General features: G+C 37.3%; 1 protein-coding gene across 2 annotated transcripts in view; it reads left to right on the top strand.

The window, feature by feature from the left end:
* SAMHD1 (SAM and HD domain containing deoxynucleoside triphosphate triphosphohydrolase 1) overlaps positions 1–23,377 on the top strand; it is a 44,195-nt gene continuing 20,818 nt past the window's right edge. The window contains exons 1-6 of one of the 2 annotated variants that reach the window (XM_010960760.3): positions 1–307; positions 3,535–3,601; positions 8,175–8,247; positions 16,053–16,213; positions 20,351–20,466; positions 22,202–22,272. In XM_010960760.3, coding sequence (XP_010959062.1) covers positions 100–307; positions 3,535–3,601; positions 8,175–8,247; positions 16,053–16,213; positions 20,351–20,466; positions 22,202–22,272 — 696 coding nt within the window. In that variant the 5' untranslated portion in view covers positions 1–99. The remainder of the gene's footprint in view (positions 308–3,534; positions 3,602–8,174; positions 8,248–16,052; positions 16,214–20,350; positions 20,467–22,201; positions 22,273–23,377) is intronic. The other variant, XM_045520963.2, reaches the window with a different exon arrangement.

Below are 23,377 nucleotides of genomic sequence, written 5' to 3'. Positions count from 1 at the left end.
CTAAGCCGACTCGCCGCGGCTGTCGGGCTGTCAGTGCGCCTGCGCGCGGGTCGGGCGCCGGGGTTCTTGACTGTGCTGCGCCCGGCGCTGAGTCTAGCCATGCAGAGTGCCGACTCGCAGCAGCCCTCCAAGCGGCCCCGGTGCGATAGCAGCCCAAGGACCCCGCCAAACACCCCTCCTGCAGCGGTAGAGAGGTCCCCGGGCCCTGACCTCCACCCCGACCACCGGACCTGGGGCCCGGAGCAGGTGTGCTGCTTCCTAGAGCGCGGTGGCTTCAGCGATCTCGGACTGCTGGAACGCTGCCGAGGTAGAAGGGCTGGAGGGCTGAGGGGCCAGGGGACGGCGACCTGAGGCGGGGCCAGCCGGGCCTGAGGAAAGGACGCCCTGAGGCAATGAGCGGGGGGCCTCAAAGAGGAGCCAGAGCGGCCGAGGGAGACCGGACGCGGGAGGCACCAGAAGGGGTGGACCTGAGGCGGGGGCGCCCAGGAGGGGATGACCTGAGGCGGATAACGGAAACCTGAGGCGGCGAGCCCTCGGAGAAGGGGGCCTGAGGCGGAGAAGGGAGACTTGAGGCGGGAGGCACCCGAAGGGGTGGACCTGAGCCGACGGTGTCCACGAGTATTGATACCCTGAGACGGAGGAAGGAGAAATGGGGCGTCTGGGGTTGGGGACCCGTAGGAAGAAAGCGGACTTTGGGGGTTGCGAACCTTGGGGGAGGGGAAATTTAACTTTGGTGGGCTTCTTCAGGAACCTGCCACCCCAACGCCAAACAGGCGGGACTCACGTCCTTTTTTTTTAAATTAGAAGAACTTTGGTAGGAGGGTGGCTGTCATTCAGGCTCACCAGGCCCCGGAGACCCTTCTGCTATTGCAGCTCCATGAACACTTGCCCCGTTAGAGTATATCTGGGTGCTTTAAAGTTTCTATTTCCTGCGCTCCCCTCCCAACTCGGGGCTTTTCTACGGGGAAGAACTTTTTTGTGAATCTCTGAATCCACATCGCCCAGCATCCCAGTGGGGCTCAATACATGTTTGATGACTGTACTTGCAGAGCTTGGTAATGATCATGTTTTGTTCTTCAAAAGCGGTTTCCCTCGCTAAATTTGAACCTTTGGGTGGTCCAGTTGACCACTGAACTCCCAGCAGCCCATAACGGGCCACATCACATTGGGAGATGTGTGGGTTGTGAGTTGTAAGCATCCACCTGAAACCTACCCGATTTCCCGTAAAGGGTGTGAAGCTTAACCTCTGCTTTACCCTCTGAAATGTTCAATAGGAAGGTGGTGTGATGTGCACATTCAGCAAACTTTTGTAAATGCGAGATGGAGCCCTGTTTAGGCTGGGGGACTAAGGTGGGAGGAACTTCAGTGGTTTAAGACTTAAAGACAGCTTGATGTGTGTAGGAAATTGTACTTCTCTTTTTTCCTTTTCCTCTTTTGTTTTACTTCACTTCTGCGATGGAATTTTTCTTTGAGTAGCAGTAAGTGGGGATTAAGTAGTTTTACATTTTGTGTCTTCAAAATGTGATTAGGTATATTGTTGGCTCCCTGTTTCATTGGTGTCCTGTAGATTAACTCATCAGTCTTCAGAGTGATGTTCTCTTGACCCAAAGTCTAATGCTAGCAGAAGACACTAGCTTTTAATTGGTAAAAACTGACCAAGTGTTCACAGTTGTTCATTTCTTACTGTCTACTTTGTCTTGATCAAATTTTAGTCAGGTTTCTCTATCCTACTGGCCCCTGAACTCTTGCTTGCCCTCAAACTTGAACAAGCACTAAAAAAGTAGAAATGCGCCCTGATCATCTTCTCCTAGGAACTGGCTGACCACAGCAGTACAATGTTTTATTGAACTCGCGTCATTTCCCCTCCATAGATTCTGCTTATCTCTGTTTGCCCTTCCTTTGATCTACTTAAAAAAAAAACAAAAACAAAAAACCACCTTTTCCTGTTTGATTTTGAGTCACTTACGGATTTCTGACATCAGAACATTCTACCTATTGCAGTAATTTTTTTCTGTGCGTCCCTATCTAAGTCCACCTTTGTTTTTATTTAACAAAACTAAGCATAAGGTGCTGGGTCCCTTTTCTCATTATGGAATACAAGTTAGAGGATATAATCCATATTTTTTAACAGATGATGTGTTTGAGGTTCAAAGCTCACACAGCTAGAAAAAGCAGAGCTGGATTTTAAGGTTAGGTCTTTGGACTCCAGAATGCATGCCAGCTATATCTTAACAAGTGTTCTCATCACAGTGTATTAGATACCCTCAACAATAAGAGAATAAACATATCAATAAGAAAAGAAAAAAATTGGAGAACATAACCAAAATTATAAAGTCAACTAAGAGCAAGAAAAAAAAACAGTAAAAAAATAAGCAAAATACAACGACAATTGACAACCAGCCAGTAAACACAGAAAAAGACATTAAGTCTCGGCAGTAATTTTTAAAACACTGATTTTAAAATTTAGATTGAAAAATATTTAAAGATTGATAATAGGAGAAACAGCTAATCCAATAAAGTTGATGGAAGTATCAGTTGACTTAACCCTGAATAGTCTGGCAATACCTTTTTACTTTCAGGAAATTTTACTTGTAGGAATTTACAGAAACAATTGTACAGTGTCCAGAAAGATATATTCAAGATTATTCTTCTAACCACCAGTTATAAATAGTAAAAAAGTAGCAATGATCTAAATACTCATTGATAATAGTAATAATTAATAGTGATGGCTAACAATTTATGGAGCATTTACTTTGCATGAAGTACTATTCTCTGCACTTCACATATTTTATCTTATGAAATCTTTACAGTAACTCTATGACATAGGTTCAGTTAGACTCATTTTAAGGAGCCTAAGGCTCAGAAAAAAATTGGTTAAATATGGTACATCTATATTGTGGAATACAAAATAACCATTAAAATGATGTAGTTTAATAATTGACAATAAAGATCTTTATGACCTATTGGGTGGGAAAAAATATAGATTGTAAACAACATAATTTCATTTGTATAAAACTGTGTAATTGCATAGGTGAATGTCTTGAATGATGTTATCCAAAATGTTGGTTATTGGGAGAATGTAAGTGAGTTGATATTTTATATGTTTACATTCTTTGGATTTTTTTACATTAAATATTTTTTATGATTGAAAAATACCCCCCCAAAAGTGCCATTTTCATTTAAACTTTTTTTTCTTTTTGGAAAATTACATCTTCATTTTCTCTTGTTACCTTTAGAAAAATTTTTGTCTGTTTGAAAACAGTCCAGTATTCTGGAATCTGACGTCAGGAAGGACAAGAATTTAAATTTACCTAATTTATCAAAAAAATCTTCTTGGGATAGTTACCTAACTAAATTAAGACTTTCCAAGTATCAGTCAAAAATGTGGTACTTGGCAATTCGTTGCTAAATGCTAGGTACTCAATAAATGTTGATAGGAGTAAATTCTGGTGGATCCAACTTGAAAGAAATCAGAAAGCCTCGGCTGTGAATATTAAAATCATTCATCTTTTTCTTCCCCCTTTTCTTCCATAGAGAAGAAAATCACAGGTTCAATACTGCCCTTTCTTGATGAGTCTCTTCTTGAAGATCTTGGAATAAGGTAAGAATGGTAAAATTCACATTGTAGTCAAGCACACTATGACATTTCTATTCACATTTGAAGGATAAAGCCCAAGATCACTGATATTAACTATCTTCATTTTAAATCTACAAAGTGTTTTAAAATAGGCCACACCTACTGTTTAACACAGTTGTTTCTGTCTGTTTTTGCTGTGCAAACTCTATGTTTAATGTTACTAATGATTCCTATTTTTAAAAATTTTGCTGACAAGCCTTCATTAAGTTTGTAGTGACCAACTTTTTATTCTCAAGTTCAGAACAATTGAATTATACACACTAGAAAAGAACTGATAGGGGAAAAAATGTTGGCAAGAAAAATCAAGACTACAACCGTATCTTGAACGTATTTCTGGGTCTTTCTAAAACTATCTTAAGACTGGAATGTTTCCCTGTTATTAGATTTAAAGACACTATCCAGAGTAGTTTGGCACTTTTTAGCTGTATGCTTTGGGACAATTTATTTAACCCTTCAGTTTCTGCACCTGTGAAATGGATAATAATGAGACAGTGTATGTTAAGTAATTAGCACCTGATAAGCCCTTCATAAATTATATATATAGGTTGAGATCCCTGTGTATGACTGGAGATTCTAGGGTCTAGATTAGTGTAGGTCCACTTTAAAGATCTCAGTTGAGGATCCAATATTTAGATATTCCTTAAAACAGAGACTTTGTTTCTGTTAGGGAACTGGCAGCAATGGTAAAATATGGTCTTTTTTTCTAGAATTCCACTTAGCTAAGTGTTGTTTGTGGAAACGGTAACCAAAGAATCAAAACAAAGGATTATACTGAATTACTTCATGCGCTGTTGCTTAGTAATTGATAATGGAAGTAGCCTGAGGAAAAAGATCACTTTAGGACATTTAATTGACTTTTAATAAATGTTCTTTGGGATCAGACTCCTCAGGGACTTTAATCTCTTTCATAATTACATATCAGTCCCCTCAGTCCCCTCAAAATTCCCCTCACTACCTATTTCTTTTGTGTAGCAGTTGCTTACTGTTTGAACTGAATGAAATTTGTTCTAATAGAAATTTTCTTTTAAAGGGGACCATATACTTTGTGGACCCAAATACTATTGATTTATTCAGCAAATATTTATGGAGGGCTGACTATGTGTTAGGCATTCCTCCAGGGACATGGGACACATAAGTGAACAAAATAATCAAAATTCCAAAAGAAACACTACATGGCATGCCTTTTTGTGTCCGTCTCTTAACTCTGAGGTGGATTCTACAGGATTCTTTAGAGCTGTGTTTTCCTATACAGGAGGCAATAGCTACATGTTTAAATTAATTAAATGAAATTAAGTGAAAATTTCAGTTCCTCAGTAACACTAGCCATATTTCAAATGCTTAGTAGCCATGTATGGCTTGTGGTTACCTTGTTGGACAAAGCAGGTATAGAACATTTCCATCATGGCAAAGGTCTACTGGACAGAGAGCTCCCTTTGAAGATCCCAGTAGGATCAGCTGAAGTTGTTCATAGTGGTACCAATACAACCAGCCTATTAACGTACCCTTGAATTATTTTCTCCTCATTTCCTGTTTCACCTTTCCTAGTCCCCCACTCCTGTTCCCAGAATTTACATCCCGAAATAAATTACCTGTAATGCAAACCCTTGTTTGGGAATCCAGTTTAGACAAGTACTTCCTGTATTTCCTCAATTTTATGATCAACTGTTGATCATAAAAGTTTTTTCTGAAAAAATAAGAAACATTGTCACATTAAATGTATACATCAGTTATAAGAAACATTAGATTTCAAAAGTGATGAAGTCCAGAAATAAAATCTTATTATAGTCTAACTATCCCAGTCCGTGACTGTGGCCCAAATCTTTGTTTAAAGTATTTATTTTGCCATAGCCTTTGCCAAAACAAAACAAAAACACCTCCAGGGTTTAGGTGGCTATTTTTATATACTTTAATCAGTGATTTTTTAAAAACTTAGGTTTTTATGGAGGTATAATGGACATATAACCTCATTCTACTTGTTTCAGGTGTATAATGTAATGATTCGATATTTATAAATGTTGCAAAGTGATTACCATAATAAGTCTAGTTATCCTCTGTCACCATACAAAGGTACAAAGAAAACTTTTCTTGTGATAAGAAATTTTAAGATTTACTCACTTGGATTGATAAAAAATTAATCAATAGTCAATCTATATTATAAATCAACTATATAAAAATTTTTATTTTTCAATTTAAAAAAGTCGATCTAAATGAGAAATAGAAAAAAAAAAAAGAGAAGTAGAGAATTTTATTCAAGCCAATCTGAAGATTATAACCCAGGAGACAGTCTTTTAGAAAATTCTGAAGACTATTCTGCCTGTTAGGAGTTGAAGGCACAGTCATATACATTTTTGAGACAAAGGATCGTACATCAGAGTGACACACTGACATTTTACGTAAAGTTCACCAAAGATATATAGTCCGGATCTACAAGTACAAGGTGAGCAGTAGGTGACAATGACCCCTTACAGGATTAGGAAAGGAAAAATTATTCTTCTGAGGAGTCGGAAGAAGGGAAAAAACATTGATTTTTCAGTCAAGCAGGCATTCCCACCTTTGAGGAGGCCTGGTTAATGTATAATGCAGGTGCACATTGCATATAGGGAGGGCCCGGGACCAGCAGGGAACATGTTGTACTTAACTTTTCTTGCCCTGACTTAAAACATAAATTTTATTCCATCACTTGGCAACTTTCAAACATGCACTACAACATTACCATGGTCATCATGCTGTACATTATATCCCATGACTTACTTATTTTATAACTGAAAGTTTGTACCTCTTGAACCCCCTTCACCCATTTGCCCACCTCCACAGTGATTTCTTTATGAATACAGTAGTTTCTTTTAAAATTCTAATTAAGTGATGAACACTGAGTATCAGTTTAGGAAAAGACCAGGCAGTGAGGTTGGTTTAAGTTTGATATTAATTTATTTTATGACTCCCGGTTATGTTCATCTGTGCAACGATGCTTAACCTGTGTGGGTTATAGCTCTACCTGTAAGTACTTCCTGGAGCCTGGCCTTTCCTTGTGCTTGTTATATCAAACTAATGAGGATAGGGGAACAGCACAACACCAGGTATGCTGCTTTAAGATTTATCAGCTGTAATAATGCTTTTATCTATTCCAAGAAAATCATTCTTATTCTAGATTTTTGTAGTTACCAGAGGTCTTAGGGTATAACATAGAGGCCAGTTTTAGTGCTCTGACTCCAAGTCTATCTAGGACTTTTAGCAAAATATTTACTTTTCATTCTAATTATCTAGTAGATTGGTAAAGGCTAACCCTTTTCCTGCTGCTTCTGTTGACACTCAGCCAGGAATCAGGCTAACGTGCCTAGACCAACTAGTAAGTGTAAATGGAGCAGGAAAATGAATTACAGGATTTTGAGCTGTTTAATTCCTATTAAATTCTTTCTCAAGACTGGAACATTATGAGGAATTACTGACAGGAAGATGGGTATAAATAGAGCGAAAACCTTCATATATATTTGATTCATGCATATGTCATGTTTGGTGCTCATAAGTCCAACTTGGACCTTTGTAACTCATTGCTATAATGAATGTCAAAAATCTATTTATGGACTAACTACGTGACTGACAGTCACCCCTGCCAAGGAGTCTTGTATTGTCCTGCATTTCCTTTCATTGTATCCTAGATGTTTGCATTTGATGTGACTATGTCTTAATGTAAGCAACAATCATTTCTCTTTAAAAGTTATTTTGATAGGACAGAGGCTCAGTTTGTCAAACAAATGTAGTCCTCCTGTATGTAACATCTTTGGCCAATTTAGTTAGATAACTTTGTTCACACACTCACCACTTGGTTACACAAATAAACTCTTAGATTCTTGTATTTAAAACACTGCTGATGGAATAAATATTGAATTTATAATCAGCAATAATTTCTATAACACCTGTGATCATAGTTAAAATTCTCCTATAGTTCTTGAGGGCGGGAACTGAGTCTGTTGTAACCCCACTGCTGAATACACTGTTTAATCCATCGCCAGCCCTTTGAGGGAGATAGTGTTATCTCTGTGCTATAGATGAGAAAGAACATCAGTGTACTAAAAAAGTTAAGTGACCAAGGTCGTATAGATTCCATGTGCAGATGTGAGCCATATCTGCCTGATTACAAAGACCTTTTTCATTATCACTATGCTCTATGTCAAAGAGTGCTATCTTGAGATTTCAGTTACAAGAGCCATGCAGATTTAAGATCATGAGGGAAGATGTTGACTTCAGTTAGGTCAAAATAAATTTAAAGTATAAATTGAGCATTCAGTGATATAGGATGGGAGGTGCTGAAGTCTGAATTTACCAAGAGCAGAAGCCTGAGGAAGAATCTGATGTCTTAGAAGCAAAGGAAGGAGAGGATTTCTAGGAGGAGTATTGTTTGAATTACTCATTGTTCCTTTTAATCTGCCTTCTCTTTCTATTAGTATAGATAATCTAAAGTTCATTATATACTATTATATACTCCAGGGATTATTGTTAAGCGAATAACGATAGATTTGCTCATCTTTTATCATTTTAGTTCCCATGTGAAGAGAACGAAGCTGCTTAGTTATATCCAATGCCTAGGTCAAACTCATGTCAATACAATGAAGGTAAGAGGAATCTGAGTTTATTGTGTTTTTTTGAGTATAAAGTGATATAACGCAATTATGCAGAATTCATTTTAAAAAGAATGGAGAAAAATCTCTTTACATAGTAGGATTGTGACTAATGGATTTTTACTTTTCTAAACTTTCTGCATTTTCTAAAATAAGCACAGAAAAAGTCAAGAAAGACTAAAATATTTTAAACATACAGAAAGCATAAAAGACTGCTGACCAGCTTGTCAAATCTTGACATTTGGCCTAATTTGCTTCAGATCTATTATTTTTAGAACAAAATATTAAGAGACAATAGTTCTCCTTTGTACCCCTCTTCAATCCTGTATCTTCTCTAAGAGTAAGCGCCATCTTGAATTTGATGTTTAATAATTTTCTTGAATTTGTAAAAAAATTTACTGCATATGTATGTATAGCCCTAAATAGTGAATAGTATTATCTTACATGTTTTTAAAACATTATATAAATGGTATTTCACTCACAGTAAATAACCTTCTAAACTTTAATTTAACGTTATTATTGGGAAATATATCACACACATAACCCTAGTACCCCTTAGTCATAGAATAAGTTTTAAAGTTGTACTAAATTTTCTTGTCAGTTTTGGTAAACTTTTTTGTCAAATAGTTGACCAAAGAGTGGACCTAATCATAAAATTTGATTTATCAATAATTGCTTATTTCTCATCCCCCAGCCCCTTCCAGAGATTTCAGAAGCCTTGTTTTTCAGACCCAGTGTCCCAAGAATCATTTTAACAAGCAATCAACTGCCTAGCTCCCATCCCAGAAATTCTGATTCTAGGAATTTATAATAGTGACCCAGGAATGAGCATTTTTCACAAGCTCTTCAGGGTGATTCTAACACCATAATTTAAGAAATATTTCTTGATTGGTTGGTGACAGGAAATGTACCTCATTGCTCACCCTTTTCACATCTTTGGGTTAAGAAAACTCAATTTCAGACCTGGAAGAGAGGGTAGGATCTCATTCCCCTTTTACACAATCATCATTTGTATTTTTCATCAAAGGTATTTTATGTACTTCATGTGCAGTATTTGAGTTATCTCATATCTTAGGAGAATATGTATTTCAACTTTACTTTTACAAGCTAGTCTGCTTATTTTCCATTGAAAATCACATTTGAAAATACTTAGTGAATGTGTTTGGTTCAATCCTACAATAATTTTCTTTTACAAAGTAGTGGTTCTTAGAGCAAATAGGTTATTTGAAGAATGATCAAATCCCAGCCCTTTTTGAAAAAGTTACCTAATATTAAAATACTTCATTTTCATGAAGAAGTAAATAGAAAAATCATTTACTAAATATTTCATCTTGCGGTTGGAAGAAAGTTGCTGTCCTGTGTTCTATTTTGTCCTTCCTCAGTAGCAGCAGCTTGGGTGTTCTTTTCAGGCAGGACACAGAAACGATGTGTTTTCTTCATTAGTTGAGATCATTTCAGATGATCTCTAAGGTCACATTTTCACAATTTTAATTTGCAATAAAAATATTTGTGAAATAATGTTCAAGGCAGTCAGTGGTTTCATTTGCCCCTTTTTCTTTGTTTTTTTCCTTCTATTTTTTCATTAAAAACAAAATTGTTTAACTTCATTTATCAACTATAGTTTATTGAAAATAGGTGTTAAACTACAGACTACTTGAGTCAGTGAGTCACTATCTAGTAATGAAATTGATACCTTTTTGACCGTAGCTTCATCAGCAATATAGGTAAACAGAGAATTGATTCCTACCCTAATTTGACATCTACCTTTTATTCTTTTTTTAATAAAAAATAGCTTTAGTGATCTATAATTCATATAGCTTACAATTCACTCATTTAAAATATACAAGTCAGTGTTTTTAGAAAAGTCACAAAGTTGTTCAGTCATTACCATAATCTAATTTAAATTGTAACATTTCTTTGTATATTCTAGATACAAATTCTTAATCATGATATGCAATTATTTTCTCCTATTTTCTGGATTGTCTTTTTACCTTTTTCTGGACTATTTTTACTTTTTTGATGGTGTTCTGTGGAGCACAAAGTTTTAAATGTTAATGTAGTCCAGTGTATCTATTTTTCTCTTTGTCTCTTACGCTTTTGGTGTCATATCTAAGAAATGATCCTAATCCAAGTTCATGACCTTTTATTCTTGACTCAGTTTTCTTCTTGCTAAATTTGGTTCTGTTGGCCTCTGAAGCCAGGAATTGTATAATGGTGAGGACAAAGTGCAGTGTTTAACATAATAAGCACTAATTTGTCAAATGTAGTGGTGAGTTTTAAGAGAGTGAAATGTCTGCTTTATGTACCTTCTCTTATCTAATATGTGTGAAATTATAGAATCACCACTGAATCTTTTTCTGATGGCTCCTTTCCCCCTTTCTTCTGGATAGAACTTACCACTCTATTTTGTTTCTTTTTTCCTGTTCTCTTTCCCCACTACTCTGCACATAGATTCTGTTATATTTCCTGGGGGCAGGAATAGTATTTTATTCATCTCTCATCTCCAGTGCTTGGCATATACAGAAGATACTTAATAGACAATAGAATTGTTTCATACTGCTTGGCTAGTAACACAGTAGAATATCATATACCTTTAAAAGTAGTAAGTAAGTGGACTATGTGACTGTATAAGGGGTAGGTTATATTAAATAATACCAGGAGATGTCAGATCTAAGACACCTTGGGTCCTTCAGCCAGCTGCCCAGGGATCTGACCCCACTCACCAGTAGGTTGACCCAAGCTTGAGGACAGCCCAGACCCCACAGCAAGCTGTGTCAGGAACCAGCCCCACCCACCAGCCGTCTGATACCAGCTCTGGGATCCATGGGACCTGCATTCAGAGACCCCAAGACCATGCTCTATCCACCAGTGGGCCAGCTCTAGCCCCAGGACCCAGCTTTACCCGCTGGTGGGCAGACACCAGCCCTAGCATCTTCTAGACGCCAACTCCACCCACCAGAGGGCAGACACAGGAACCAGGGCCACTGCAGCCCCACAGCCTGCTGTGTCAGGACCAAGCCAATACACCAGCAGGCCAGCAGCAGTCCTGGCACCGTATCCCCTGGCCCTGTCCACCAGCAGGCCAACTCCAGCTCTGGGACACCTTGGGCACCTCAGCCAGCAACCGCAGGGTCCAGCCGCACCCATCAGTAGGACCCCCAGGGACCTGCATCCAGAGACCTCAGAACCTGGCTCCACCCACCAGTGAGCCAGCACTAGCCTGGGACCCCCAGGACCCTCCAAGGCCCTGCACCCCTCATCAGTAGGCCAACACCAGCTCTGAGATACTTTGGACTCCTCAGCCAACTGCCCTGGAGTCCAGCCTCACCCAGCAGCAGGCCAGCACCAGCTTTGGGACACCCTGGAATCCACAGCCAGCAGTGTCAAGAACTGGCCCCAACCATCACAATGCCAACACTAGATTCAGGAATATCAACCCCACAACTATGTACCTCAGAACCCAGCTCTGCCCTGGGGTTCTGCAGACAGCTGGCTTGTAACTTGGCCCTGCCAACCAGCAGCTGGCAACCTCCACACAAGGTAGGGCCTGGCAATCAACCGAGTTGGGGGCCAGTAGTGCCTACCAGATTGCCCACAGTAGTCAGCCTGCCACAACAGAAGGACCATTGCAGCTCACATAGGGGGCACTCCTAGAGCATATAGCTCTGGTGACCAGAGGTGAGTGCACTGCTGGGACACATACGCTGACTCCAACAAAAGGCCACTTTTCCAAAGTTGGGAAATGTAACCAACCTACCAGATACATAGAAATAAAAACAGCAAATTAGGCAAAATAGGGCAACAGAGGAATATGTTCCAAATGAAGGAAGAAGTTGAAACTCCAAAAGAAGAACTAAGTGGAGCTAGGCAATCTACCCGGTAGAGTTCAAAGTAAAGATGTTCAAAGAACTCAGGAGAAGATTGGATGAACAAAGTGAGAAGTTAGAATTTTTAAACTAAAAATTAGAAAACATAGAGAAGAACCAAACAGAAATGAAGAATGCAATAGCTGAAATGAAAAGTACACTAGAAGGAATCAACAGTAGATTAATTTGATACAGAGGAAAGGATCAGTGAGTTGGAAGACAGAGTAGTGGAAATCAATGAAGCAGAATGGAAAAAAGAACAAAGAATAAAAAGAAATGAGGACAATTAAAGAGATCTCTGAGATAACATCAACCATATTAACATTCACATTATAGAGGTCCCAGAAGGACCTCTAATAATTATCTATATCTATAAATCTCATGGTAAGCACAAACTTAAAAAAATCTGTAATATATACACAAAAAAGAGACAGGGCTCCAAATGTAAAACTAACTATAGTCTTCAAATCACAGGGGAAGGGAACAATAGAAGAAAGGAACAAAAAAGAACTACAGAACAACCCTAAAACAATTAACAAAATGGCAATAAGTACCTACCTATCAATAATTATTTTAAATGTAAATGGACTAAATGCTCTAAACAAAAGACATGGAGTGGCTGAATGGATACAAAAACATGACCCATATATAGACTGCCTACAAGAGACTCACTTCAGACTTCAAGACACACACAGACAAAGTGAGAGGGTAGAAAAAGGAATTCCATGCAAATGAAATCGAAAGAAAACTGGGGTAGCAATAGTTATATCAGACAAAATAGACTTTAAGACTATTACAAGAGACAAAGAAGGGATCAATCCAAGAAGATATAATAATTGCAAATATATATACACCCAACATAGAAGCACCTAAATAACATAAAGCATATATTAACAGACATAAAGGGAGAAATTGACAGTAACACAATAACAATAGGGGACTTTAACAACCCACTTACATCAATGGACAGGTCATCCAGACAGAAAAATCAATTAGGAAACACTGGTCTTAAATGATACATTAGACCAAATGGATTTAATAGATATACATGTAGAACATTCCATGCCAAAGTGCACGTGATACACTCTCCAGGATAGGTCACATGAGGGAACCACAAAGCAAGTCTCAATAAATTTAAGAAAATTGAAATCATATCAAGAATCTTTTCTTGCAATACTATGAAACAAGAAATCAACTACAAGAAAAAAAAACTGCAAAAAAACACAGATGTGTGGAGGTAAGCAATAGGCTACTAAATAACCAATGGATCACTGAAAAAAATCAAAGAAGATATCAAAAAATACCTGGAGATGATGAAAGCAAAAACACAGTGATTCAAAACCTATGAGATGCAGCAAAAGCATTTCTAAGAGGGAAGTTTATAGCGACACAAGCCTACCTCAGGAAACAAGAAAAATCTCAAATAAATAACTAGCATTACACCTAAAGGAACTAGAAAAAGAAGAATAAATAAAACCCAAAATTAGTAGAAGGAAAATGGGCAGAAGACCTGAATAGTCATTTTTCCAAAGAAGACACACAGATGGCCAACAGGCACATGAGAAGAGGCTCAACATCACCAATGACCAGAGAAACACAAATCAGAACCACGATGAGATATCACCGCACATGTGTCAGAATGGCTATCATCAAAAAGACTACAAATAACAAATCCTGGTGAGGATGTGGAGAAAAGGGAATCCATGTACACAGTTGGTGGGAATGGAAATGGGTATAGCCATTGTGTGAAACAGTATGGAGGTTCCTCAAAAAACTGAAAATATAACTACCATATGATCCAGTAATTCCACTCCTGGGCATATATCTGAAGAAAATGAAAATACTAATTCGAAAAGATACATGCATCTCAACATTCATATCAGCATTATTTACAATAGCCAAGATATGGAAGCAACTTAAGTGTACATCAACAGATGAATAGATAAAGAAGATGTAGTATGTATATGCAATGGAATGTTACTCATCCATAAAAAGAGAAGGAAATGTTGCCATTTGCAGCAACATGAATGGATTTGGAGGGTATTATGCTTAGTGAAATAAGACAGAGAAAGACAACTGTATGTTATCACTTATGTGTGGAATCTAAAAAATGAATGAGTATAACAAAACAGAAACAGACTCACAGATAATAGAGAACAAACTAGGAGTCAGCAATGGGGAGAGGGAAGTGGGAAAGGGTAAGTAGGGGTAGGGGATTAAGAGGTACAAACTACTATGTATAAAATAAGCTAAAGGATATATTGTACAGCACAGGGAATATAGCCAATATAAAACTTGAAGTGAAGTATAATCTTTAAAAATTTTGAATCGCTGTGTTGTACACCTGAAATAAATATAATACTGTAAATCAACTATACCTCAATAAAAAAATACTGTGAGAAGAAAAATAACAGATCATAAACAATGATCAAAACACTTTAATGTCACATATACACACTAAGAGTTGGGAAGGGAAAATGAAATTGAGGAACTAGAATTTCCATAATTCAAAGCCCAACATTAGGGGAATGTTTTTAAAATGTTAGTTCATCAATGAAATTGAGCCATTAAAATGATAATTATTAAGATTTGTAAAAACATGAGAAAGTGTTCATGAGGCATTTTGACATGAAAAGAGTGTGTGTGTCATGATATTAAGTTAAAAATAATTTTCATTGAGTCGTTTTAAAAAGTTGTTACACTTGACATTGAATTTGACATTGAAGAATTTTAGATCTTTAAATGAATTAAAAGTAGATTGTGGAATTTTTCTTTGATAATTTTTAATAATAAAATGAATTCTCATTTGTGGTGGTCACATTGGTCTTGTGTAAGGGAGAAAGAATAGATCAGTATATGAATTTCATATAAGGATTTGGAACTTTGTCTTAGCTGATAAGGACATTCACAGGGTTGAATTACAACATCCTTCTATTCCTAATATACTCTGACATAATTCTTGGTGTATTATTAGAGGTATACTTGATGTACTTTAACTATAATAGCATGTTAACATATATTATTTTGCTATAGTGGTTCAATAGTAGGCATTCAAAACACAGCCGAGTTCCTGCTGTGTGCCAGGCACTGCACTGCATCATGGATTCTGAGACTATGACAATAAACAAAACAGACAAGGCCCCACACCTCCCAGAATTCCATTCATTTTAAAGGAACTTCATGGAACCATTTGAAGCAGCTTGAAAATCATGGATTAGATCACTTATCCTTTTTTATTCTGTAGCCTTCTCTTTAAAAGGCAGTTATGGACAGTTAAGAAAGATGTTATCTTTATTTGAAGAAAACATTAAATCTTCACCCATATTTAAGCCTCTTTTTAAGCCTACAGTAATGAATAATTGTGAAATTTATCTTTACTAAGTAAGTACTTTTGAGTGACATTAAGTACTATAGAATTTTTTTAGTACTTCCTGCCTATGATTTCTTATCTATTTGGTAGGAGGGTTTCTTTTTTTTCTTTTTCTTTTTCTTTTCTTTTCTTTTTTTTTTTTTTAAGGATTCTAGTGATGGGTACTGTATAAATACTTTTAGAAAAAAATTAGACACAGTGCCTGGAGTAAAATGGCTTATATGTTCTGAATGGGTTTTAAATGGGTATGTTTTACTTTGTTTAACAAGACTAACTTACTAGAGGCTAATGAGATCGTATACATAACAAAAAGATTGAAATCTTTACCTTTGTTTTATTAGAGTCCATTAGGAAGAAGTAAAACATACCCTGATCCAATATACTCTCTGGTAGTGATACCTAAATAAGATAATGATATTAATACCTTGTCATTTCCCTGAATATTATTCTTAACTTGAAAACAAATAGATTTGACTTTGCACTGTAGATAGGAATGACTGGACAAAAATTTTAGATGGTGTTACGTATTGTTACTCATATTAATTTTAAACATAATTTTCTAGGTGATTAATGATCCTATCCATGGCCACATTGAACTCCACCCTCTCCTCATCCGAATCATCGACACACCTCAATTTCAGCGCCTGCGATATATTAAACAGTTGGGAAGCGGTTACTATGTTTTTCCAGGAGCTTCACACAATCGATTTGAGCATAGTCTAGGGTAAGAAGGGAATTGGGGTAGGAAACTTACAGTTATTAAGTACCTTCTCTTATTGTATCTTCTAGAGAACAAATCGTTTTGCAGAATGGTAATAATATCCTTATTTTACTGAAGAGAAAGTTGAGGCTTAGATTTACCTTGCTCTATTTTACTTATGTTATATATTAGAAGCCACCTCAGATCCTTCCAGGAAAGATAAACGTGTCTGACAGATCATTTGGATGAAATATTTGTGTTTAAATATTATTTAAAAGCTAAGAGTTGGTTACTGAGTCAACTAACTGTAAGTTTATTTACTTTTCCTGCAATCTCTATTTAGTCTTGCATAGAATTGCTGTTTGAAACCACATCATTTTCTTACTGATCAGGACATGTGTAAAATAGAAAAGCAATCACAAGCTTAGAGAAGGTGGCCCTTCTGTTATATACAACATAGTTGAAACTTTGGTCTGCTTTTTCATTACAAAATGTAGAGACTGGAGGACATGGGCCTGGAAGACCTGAACAGTTTTCTAGGTTTTCATGAAGTACTCATAGTCAAAGTGGTCCCCACTTATCTGCAGGGGTTATTTTCTAAGACCCCCAGTGGATGCCTGAAACCACAGATACTATCAAAATTTATTTATACTGTGTTTTTTATTGTACATACACACCTATGATAAAGTTTAATTTAGAAATTAAGCACCGTAAGAGATTTACAACAACAATTAATAATAAAATAAACAGTTATAACAAGACACTGTAATAAAAGTTATGTGAATGTGGTTTTTGCCTCTCTTTCTCTGTCTCTCTCAGAATATTTTATTGTACAGATTTAATGCCTTTTTCCCATCTTAATTAAGCACTTATGCACTGTGGCTGTAACTGTATCATTTGAGTTAGCAAAACTAGCATGATTCCTTTTTTTCTTCTTCCCAATTTCACCAATACAAAATTGTTCGTATGGTAGATCTTAGCAACTTAAGCATACAATTTTTTTTCTGTCCTAATTAAGTCGAGAACTTTCACCTTTTCACTCACTTAAAGGAAACACTTTCTGGCTTCTCTTTGACATATCTGAATTGCCAGCATTACTATTGCACTTTGGGGCCATAGTTAAGCAAAATAAGGATTACATGAACACAGGCACTGTGAAACCTTGACAGTCAATCTGATCATTGTGCCAGCTACTAAGTGATTATTGTGGGGGTTATGCTGGACGAAGGATTGATTCACGAGCTGCTCATGATGGAGTGGGACAGTGCGAGATTTCATTATGCTACCCAGAATGGAGTGCAATTTAAAACTTATGAATTGTGTGTTTCTGGAATTTCCCATTTAATATTTTCAGACTGCGGTTACTTGCAGGCAACTGAAAGTGAGGAAAGTGAAACCAGTGGTAAGGGGGAATTACTGTATTACTTTGGAGGTTTTTGTTTGTTTGTTTGTTTAGAAGCATTTTAAATTATCCAGAACACATGCAAATGCAAATGTTCATTTATTCATCAACAAATATTTACTGAAAACTTATTAGGCCGTACGAAACCAACAAGATAGCAACTGTTTATCCTCATGGAGCTCAGAGTTTAGGGGGCAAGAAAGGTATTGTATTCGTTCAAGAATTACTTTGGGGGGGAATATTTAACATTTATTGGACACTTCAATCTATGTTGTAAACATCACAACACCAGAGTCTTGTATTTTTTTTTAAATTGTGATAAAATACACAGAATATAAAATTTACCATCTTAACCATTTTTAAGTCTCCAGTTCAGTAGTGTTGAATATATCCACAGTATTGCACAACTGGTCTCCAGAACTTTTTCATCTTGCAAAACTGAAACTCTGTAGACCCATTAAATAACAATTCCCCATTCATCCTTCCCCCAGCCCCTGGTAACCACCATTCTACTTTCTGTTCCTATGAATTTGACTATTCTAGGTACCTCATATAAGTGATATCATGGAGTATTTGTCTTTTTGTGACTGGCTTGTTTCACTTAGCGTAATTTCCCTAAGAGTCACCCTTGTGGGAGCATGTGTCAGAATATCATTACTTTTTAAGGCTGAATACTATTCCATTGTATGTATAGACTACATTTTGTTGATCCCTTCATTCATTGGTGGATGCCTGGGCTGCCTCCACCTCTATGGCTATAGTGACTAGTGCTGCTCTGAACATGGATGTGCAGATATCTCTTTAAGACCCTGCCTTTAATTCTTTTGGGTGTATATTCAGAAGTAGAATTGCTGGGTCGTATGGTAATTCTATTTTTAACATTTTGAGGAAATGCTCTACTGTTTTCTATAGCATCTGCACCATTTTACATTCCCATCAACAGTGTACAAGGGTCCCAGTTGCTCCACATTCTGGCCAAAATTTGTTAGCTTTTTTGTTTTATAATAACCTTCTTAATGGTTATGAGGTAGTATCTCATTGTGATTTTAATTTTGCATTTCCCTAAAGATAAGTGGTATTGAGTCAAGAGGCCCTGCTTTGGGGGATCTGTATGTTCCTGCCTAGTTCTGAAACAGACTATTCTGTTAAGTTGCCCTCAGGATACATTAGAACATTTGAGAATCCTACTAAATGTCTTGTGTGTTGACTGAAAGAAAAATGCACCATGTAAAAGTTGTGAGTTAAGTTTTATTTGGGGACCTTACTGAGGACTGTAGTCTGGGAGACAGCCTTTTAGATAGCTCTGAGGAACTGCTTCGAAGAGGAAAGGGAGAAGGGATAGAGATGAACATTTTTATTGGGAAAAACATGTAGTTGAGCATAAAAAATTACTGCTAATCACAAATGCAGACAAAAAATGTTGCCTGCCATTCTAGTAAGCAGTGGATGTTGCCTGCCATCAAGTCATAAGCCACTGCAGCTGCCCCCAGTGGTGCACCCTGAGGGGCATTCAGGATGGAGATGAATAGGATACTGGCCCTAGATAACATATATGTCAAAGGAATAATTTCAGTGACCTCATACTCTTGCATCTTCCCATTTATAGAAAACCACTAAAATATTAAATTGAGATGTCTGGTTTTTGTCATTTGCAGTAATCTTTTTGATATTTGGCTACGTTTTTTTCAGCATAAACTCCTATATATCCTGGCTCATCTTGTACCTCTTTGCAACAGTTCTCCAAGCTATCTGAGAGGTGTTTCCCAGGCTACAGTCCCCAAATAAAACATAACTTGCAACTTTTAGGTTGTGGTTTTCCTTCAGTCAACATAAAGAACAGATTTCTCAAGTCAGTTATTTTAGTGCTTTTCTATATAAGGGAAGATGCAAGAATATACAATTGTTAAAAAATTTTTCCTTAGGTATGTACATTAACTATCTAGGAGCCAGTATATCCAAAGCACAGAATGCTTCCTGTTTTTCTCTATCCTTCAAGGTGCACTGTCCATTGGTGACTGCACTGGCTACTGGCTTGATCCTTGTAGAACTGGAATGGAAGGCAACATTTTTTTCTTTACATGGGGACCAGAAGCATCACTCATCTTGATGCAGGAAAACACATGTAGGGCATGAGAAGGGCCATGTTCTAGGCTTCGGTTGAGACCCTGGGATGTGCCCCGCCAAGTGTGGGTCCTTGGCTTCTTGAAGGAAAGAATTCAAGAGCGAGCCACAGTTGAGTAAAGGTAGATTTATTTAGAGATACATCAAAAGGCAAGAGGAAGGCCATGAGGTATGGGGATTGGGTGCTCAGATTAGAGTAAAAGTTAGGTACACACTCCATAGACCAAGGGAGAGAGAAGGGGCCCTGAGGGGCGGTGTAGCCAGTTTTTATGTAGCTTCATATGCTAATAAGTGGAAGGACCAGTCTAACTACCCTGGGAAAGGGGCTGGGATTTCCAGGAAGTTAGCCATTTCCCACTCTTTGACCTTTTGTGGCTAGCCTGGGACTGTCATGGTGCCTGTGGGCATGTTATTCTCCATGCTAATATGTTACAGTGAGCATATAATGAAGCTCTAGGAAGTCAAATCTCCCACCATCTTGAGCCTCAGGGCCTACTGGGAGATGAATCCTCAGCCATCCTGATGTTAATTGTGTTGTTCCTTGAATGGCTGTGCCTTTCCCCCTTCTTGTCTCAATCTTTCAAACAGAGGAGCAACATTTTTTTTTTCTTTCTTTTTTTTTTTTTTTTGCCCTGCAGTGTGGGGTATCTAGCTGGATGTCTAGTTCGTGAACTGAGTGAAAAACAACCAGAGCTGCAGATAAGTGAACGAGATATGCTCTGTGTTCAGATTGCTGGGCTTTGTCATGATCTCGGTAAGCTATAAAGAGCCAGAGTTCTAATGTAAAACCACACGTTACCTCTTTTTGAAATTAAAAAATCCAACTAAGAAAAATATGAAAGTTGTGTTTTAATTCTTCAGTAAACATTAATGTAAATGTGCCATTGCTTCTTCCTAGAATGGTTCATAATCCAAAGCATTGCTATTTAATTTTTTTGTAGTCTAATGGTATTTTTCCCATGTTAAACATCTTTGCTGCAATTTATATGAAAGGACTTTCTGATAGTGATTTTTTTTTCTCACTACTGTGTGTTGGATGATGTAAATTTGATTTTTCCTTTGTCCTTGTTGAATGAAGTTGCCATTTTCCTTTAGTTAGTTTGTCAAATCTAGTCTTCTCATACCTAGAATACATAATCTGCTCTAGCAGCTTAACAAGAGGTTTAGAGAATTCCTCCACATGAGGTCTTGGGCCACTTAATCCAAGTAGAAGAATATCATCTTTTTCCTCGGACAAAGAAAGAGAAAAAAAAAGACTGTCCTCTTTTATCACAGGAGTTTTTACCCCTATCCTTGTAATTTATTCCTACCTATTGGAGGATCCTAAGATTGTGTGCCCTCAGGGCAGGGAAAGGGAGGTTTCTGTGTTTCAGTAACCAGACACTTAAAGGCGTAGGACACTCTCCTTAGCATGTCCCCTTGGAGGGACATGATCAGCCCTAGATCATAAATTTAACAGATTCTTGATATTTTGAGAGGGAATCATTAGGAAACTTTTGCCAGTCCCCAGGAGTCTGCACTGCAGTACCAAGCTTTTATGTACAGATTGCGACATGCAAAAAGGCCCGGGGTTGGGCCAGGTGGGCTCCCTCTTCTCTCTGCTGGGGAAAGGGCTGGGGGATTTGTTCCAGAACCCACTGTGGATACCAAACAAACAAAAAAATTGGATGCTCAAGCCCCTTACATAAAATTCGCATGTAACCCACACACATCCTCCCATGTACTTTAAATCAACTCTAAATTACTTATAATGCCAATGTAATAAATGATGTGTAAATAGCTGCCAGCAATGGTGGCAAACTCAAGTTTTGATTTTTGAAACTTTCTGGAATATTTTGTGTCTGAGGTTGATTGAATCCTTGGATGAAGAGGGCCAACTATAACTCCTTCAGAAATTCTGATAATTCCAGAGTTGTACCTCAGCAAAGTTTTGTATTACTAGATGTTGTGGAATGTTAAGATCACTTGTGAATAAGATAAACTAGTGATCTCCACTTTTGATTTCTCACATCATAAGTAAAAACCTAAGATAAGTCCTGATAGGTATATATTTATTATAAAAGATATTACATACATTATAAAATTTAGATAAAAGTAGATGTTTTTAAAGCTTGAGAGTAATAAAGTTCTAATATTTTCTTCCTGCACCCCAGTGGGTTGTCTTAAAACTGCTGTTCTAACAGTACAGATGTTTAACCTGAAGAAGCCAGAAGTTTTTGTCATTAACATTCCTTTAGTCACACAAAACTGTCCTTTCATCAGATTCATGTAAGCCCTGGTGACTCAGAGACCCCTCTATGGAGAGCTGACTTCCCTGTACTGTTCTTCCTGTTCTCTTGTTTTAGAAAATAGAGAGGAAGGATTCGTCCCTGTTTATGATGTATTTATAGATTATTAATTTCTGTTGATAGTCGAGCTAAACTGAAAAGATTTACTTTTTACCATTTTACAAGTTCTCTTTTTCTAAGGCTGCTTTTTTTTTTTTTAAGGTCATGGGCCGTTTTCTCACATGTTTGATGGAAGATTTATTCCACTTGCTCGCCCAGATGTGAAATGGACGGTATGTGTTTATATATTCAGGAGCCGGTGAAATAAAAACTATTTAAGCAACCACTGCTCTGTTATATAGTATGCTTCCCTTCGTAGTTTCATTTGATCCTCCAGTAGTCTGTAAGGTAAAAATCATTATCTCTATTTTTATAAGTGTAAAGGAAATTGAAGCTCACAGAGGTGTATGATGCACCAAAAACCACAGAATTGTTAAATGGTAGAGCCAGCACTAGAAAACCAGATTTCCTAGCTGCTAATTTAATGCTCTTTCTACTCCATCACACTAGTATAAAGTAAAAAATAAAAGGCTGGCTCTGGCTTTGACTCATTTTGTATGACCATGAAGTAACTGATACCAGCCAAGTGCTTGTGTAATTATGGATTTGCAGGTGGCTGATCCTCATTTTTGAAATCAATTTTTGAGAAGTAAAGTTAGGGTGACTCCCATTTTTGGCCACACTCTATTTGGAGTAGAAAAAGATATTAATATGTATTGAACACATCTTATATGTCAAGTACTATTTTTTCCCTCTTTAAATGTATAGTAAGTTGTACAGATTTCAGGTGTACAGTTTTGACAAGTACATACATCCACGTAACTACTATCTAAGTGGGGATAGAGAATATTTTCATTTTCTTGGAAAATTCCTTTGTACCCCTTTTCAGTCATTTCCTACTCTCCCCCTGACCATCACCTTCTGATTTTTATAGACATAGGTTAGTTTTGCCTGTTCTTAGACTAAAATAGGTACTCTTTTGTGTCTTGCTTTTATTCACTCAACATGATTTTGAGAGTCATCCATGTTGCATGCATCAGTTATTGGTCCCTGCTTATTGCTAAGGTAGGGCTCCATTGCATGAGTAAGTCATGATTTGTTTATCCTTTCTCCTTTTGATAGAATTTGAGTTGTTTTCAGTTTTTCACTATTACAAATGAGGATGCTATATGTACATTACTGTACATCATTTTTGTGGAAAATCTTTTCATTTCTCTTAGGTTCATTTCTCTTTACCTAGGAGTAGAATTCCTGGGCCATCAAGTAGATGCATATTTAACTTTGTAAGAAGCCACCAAATCTTTCCCATGTGGTCGTACCATTTTACACTCCACCAGC

This window comes from Camelus bactrianus, chromosome 19 (assembly GCF_048773025.1).
Source record: "Camelus bactrianus isolate YW-2024 breed Bactrian camel chromosome 19, ASM4877302v1, whole genome shotgun sequence".
In the NCBI taxonomy this organism is placed as follows: domain Eukaryota; kingdom Metazoa; phylum Chordata; class Mammalia; order Artiodactyla; family Camelidae; genus Camelus; species Camelus bactrianus.
Note: the sequence above shows the minus strand (reverse complement) of the source record. Positions and strands in the feature narration are given on the sequence as shown.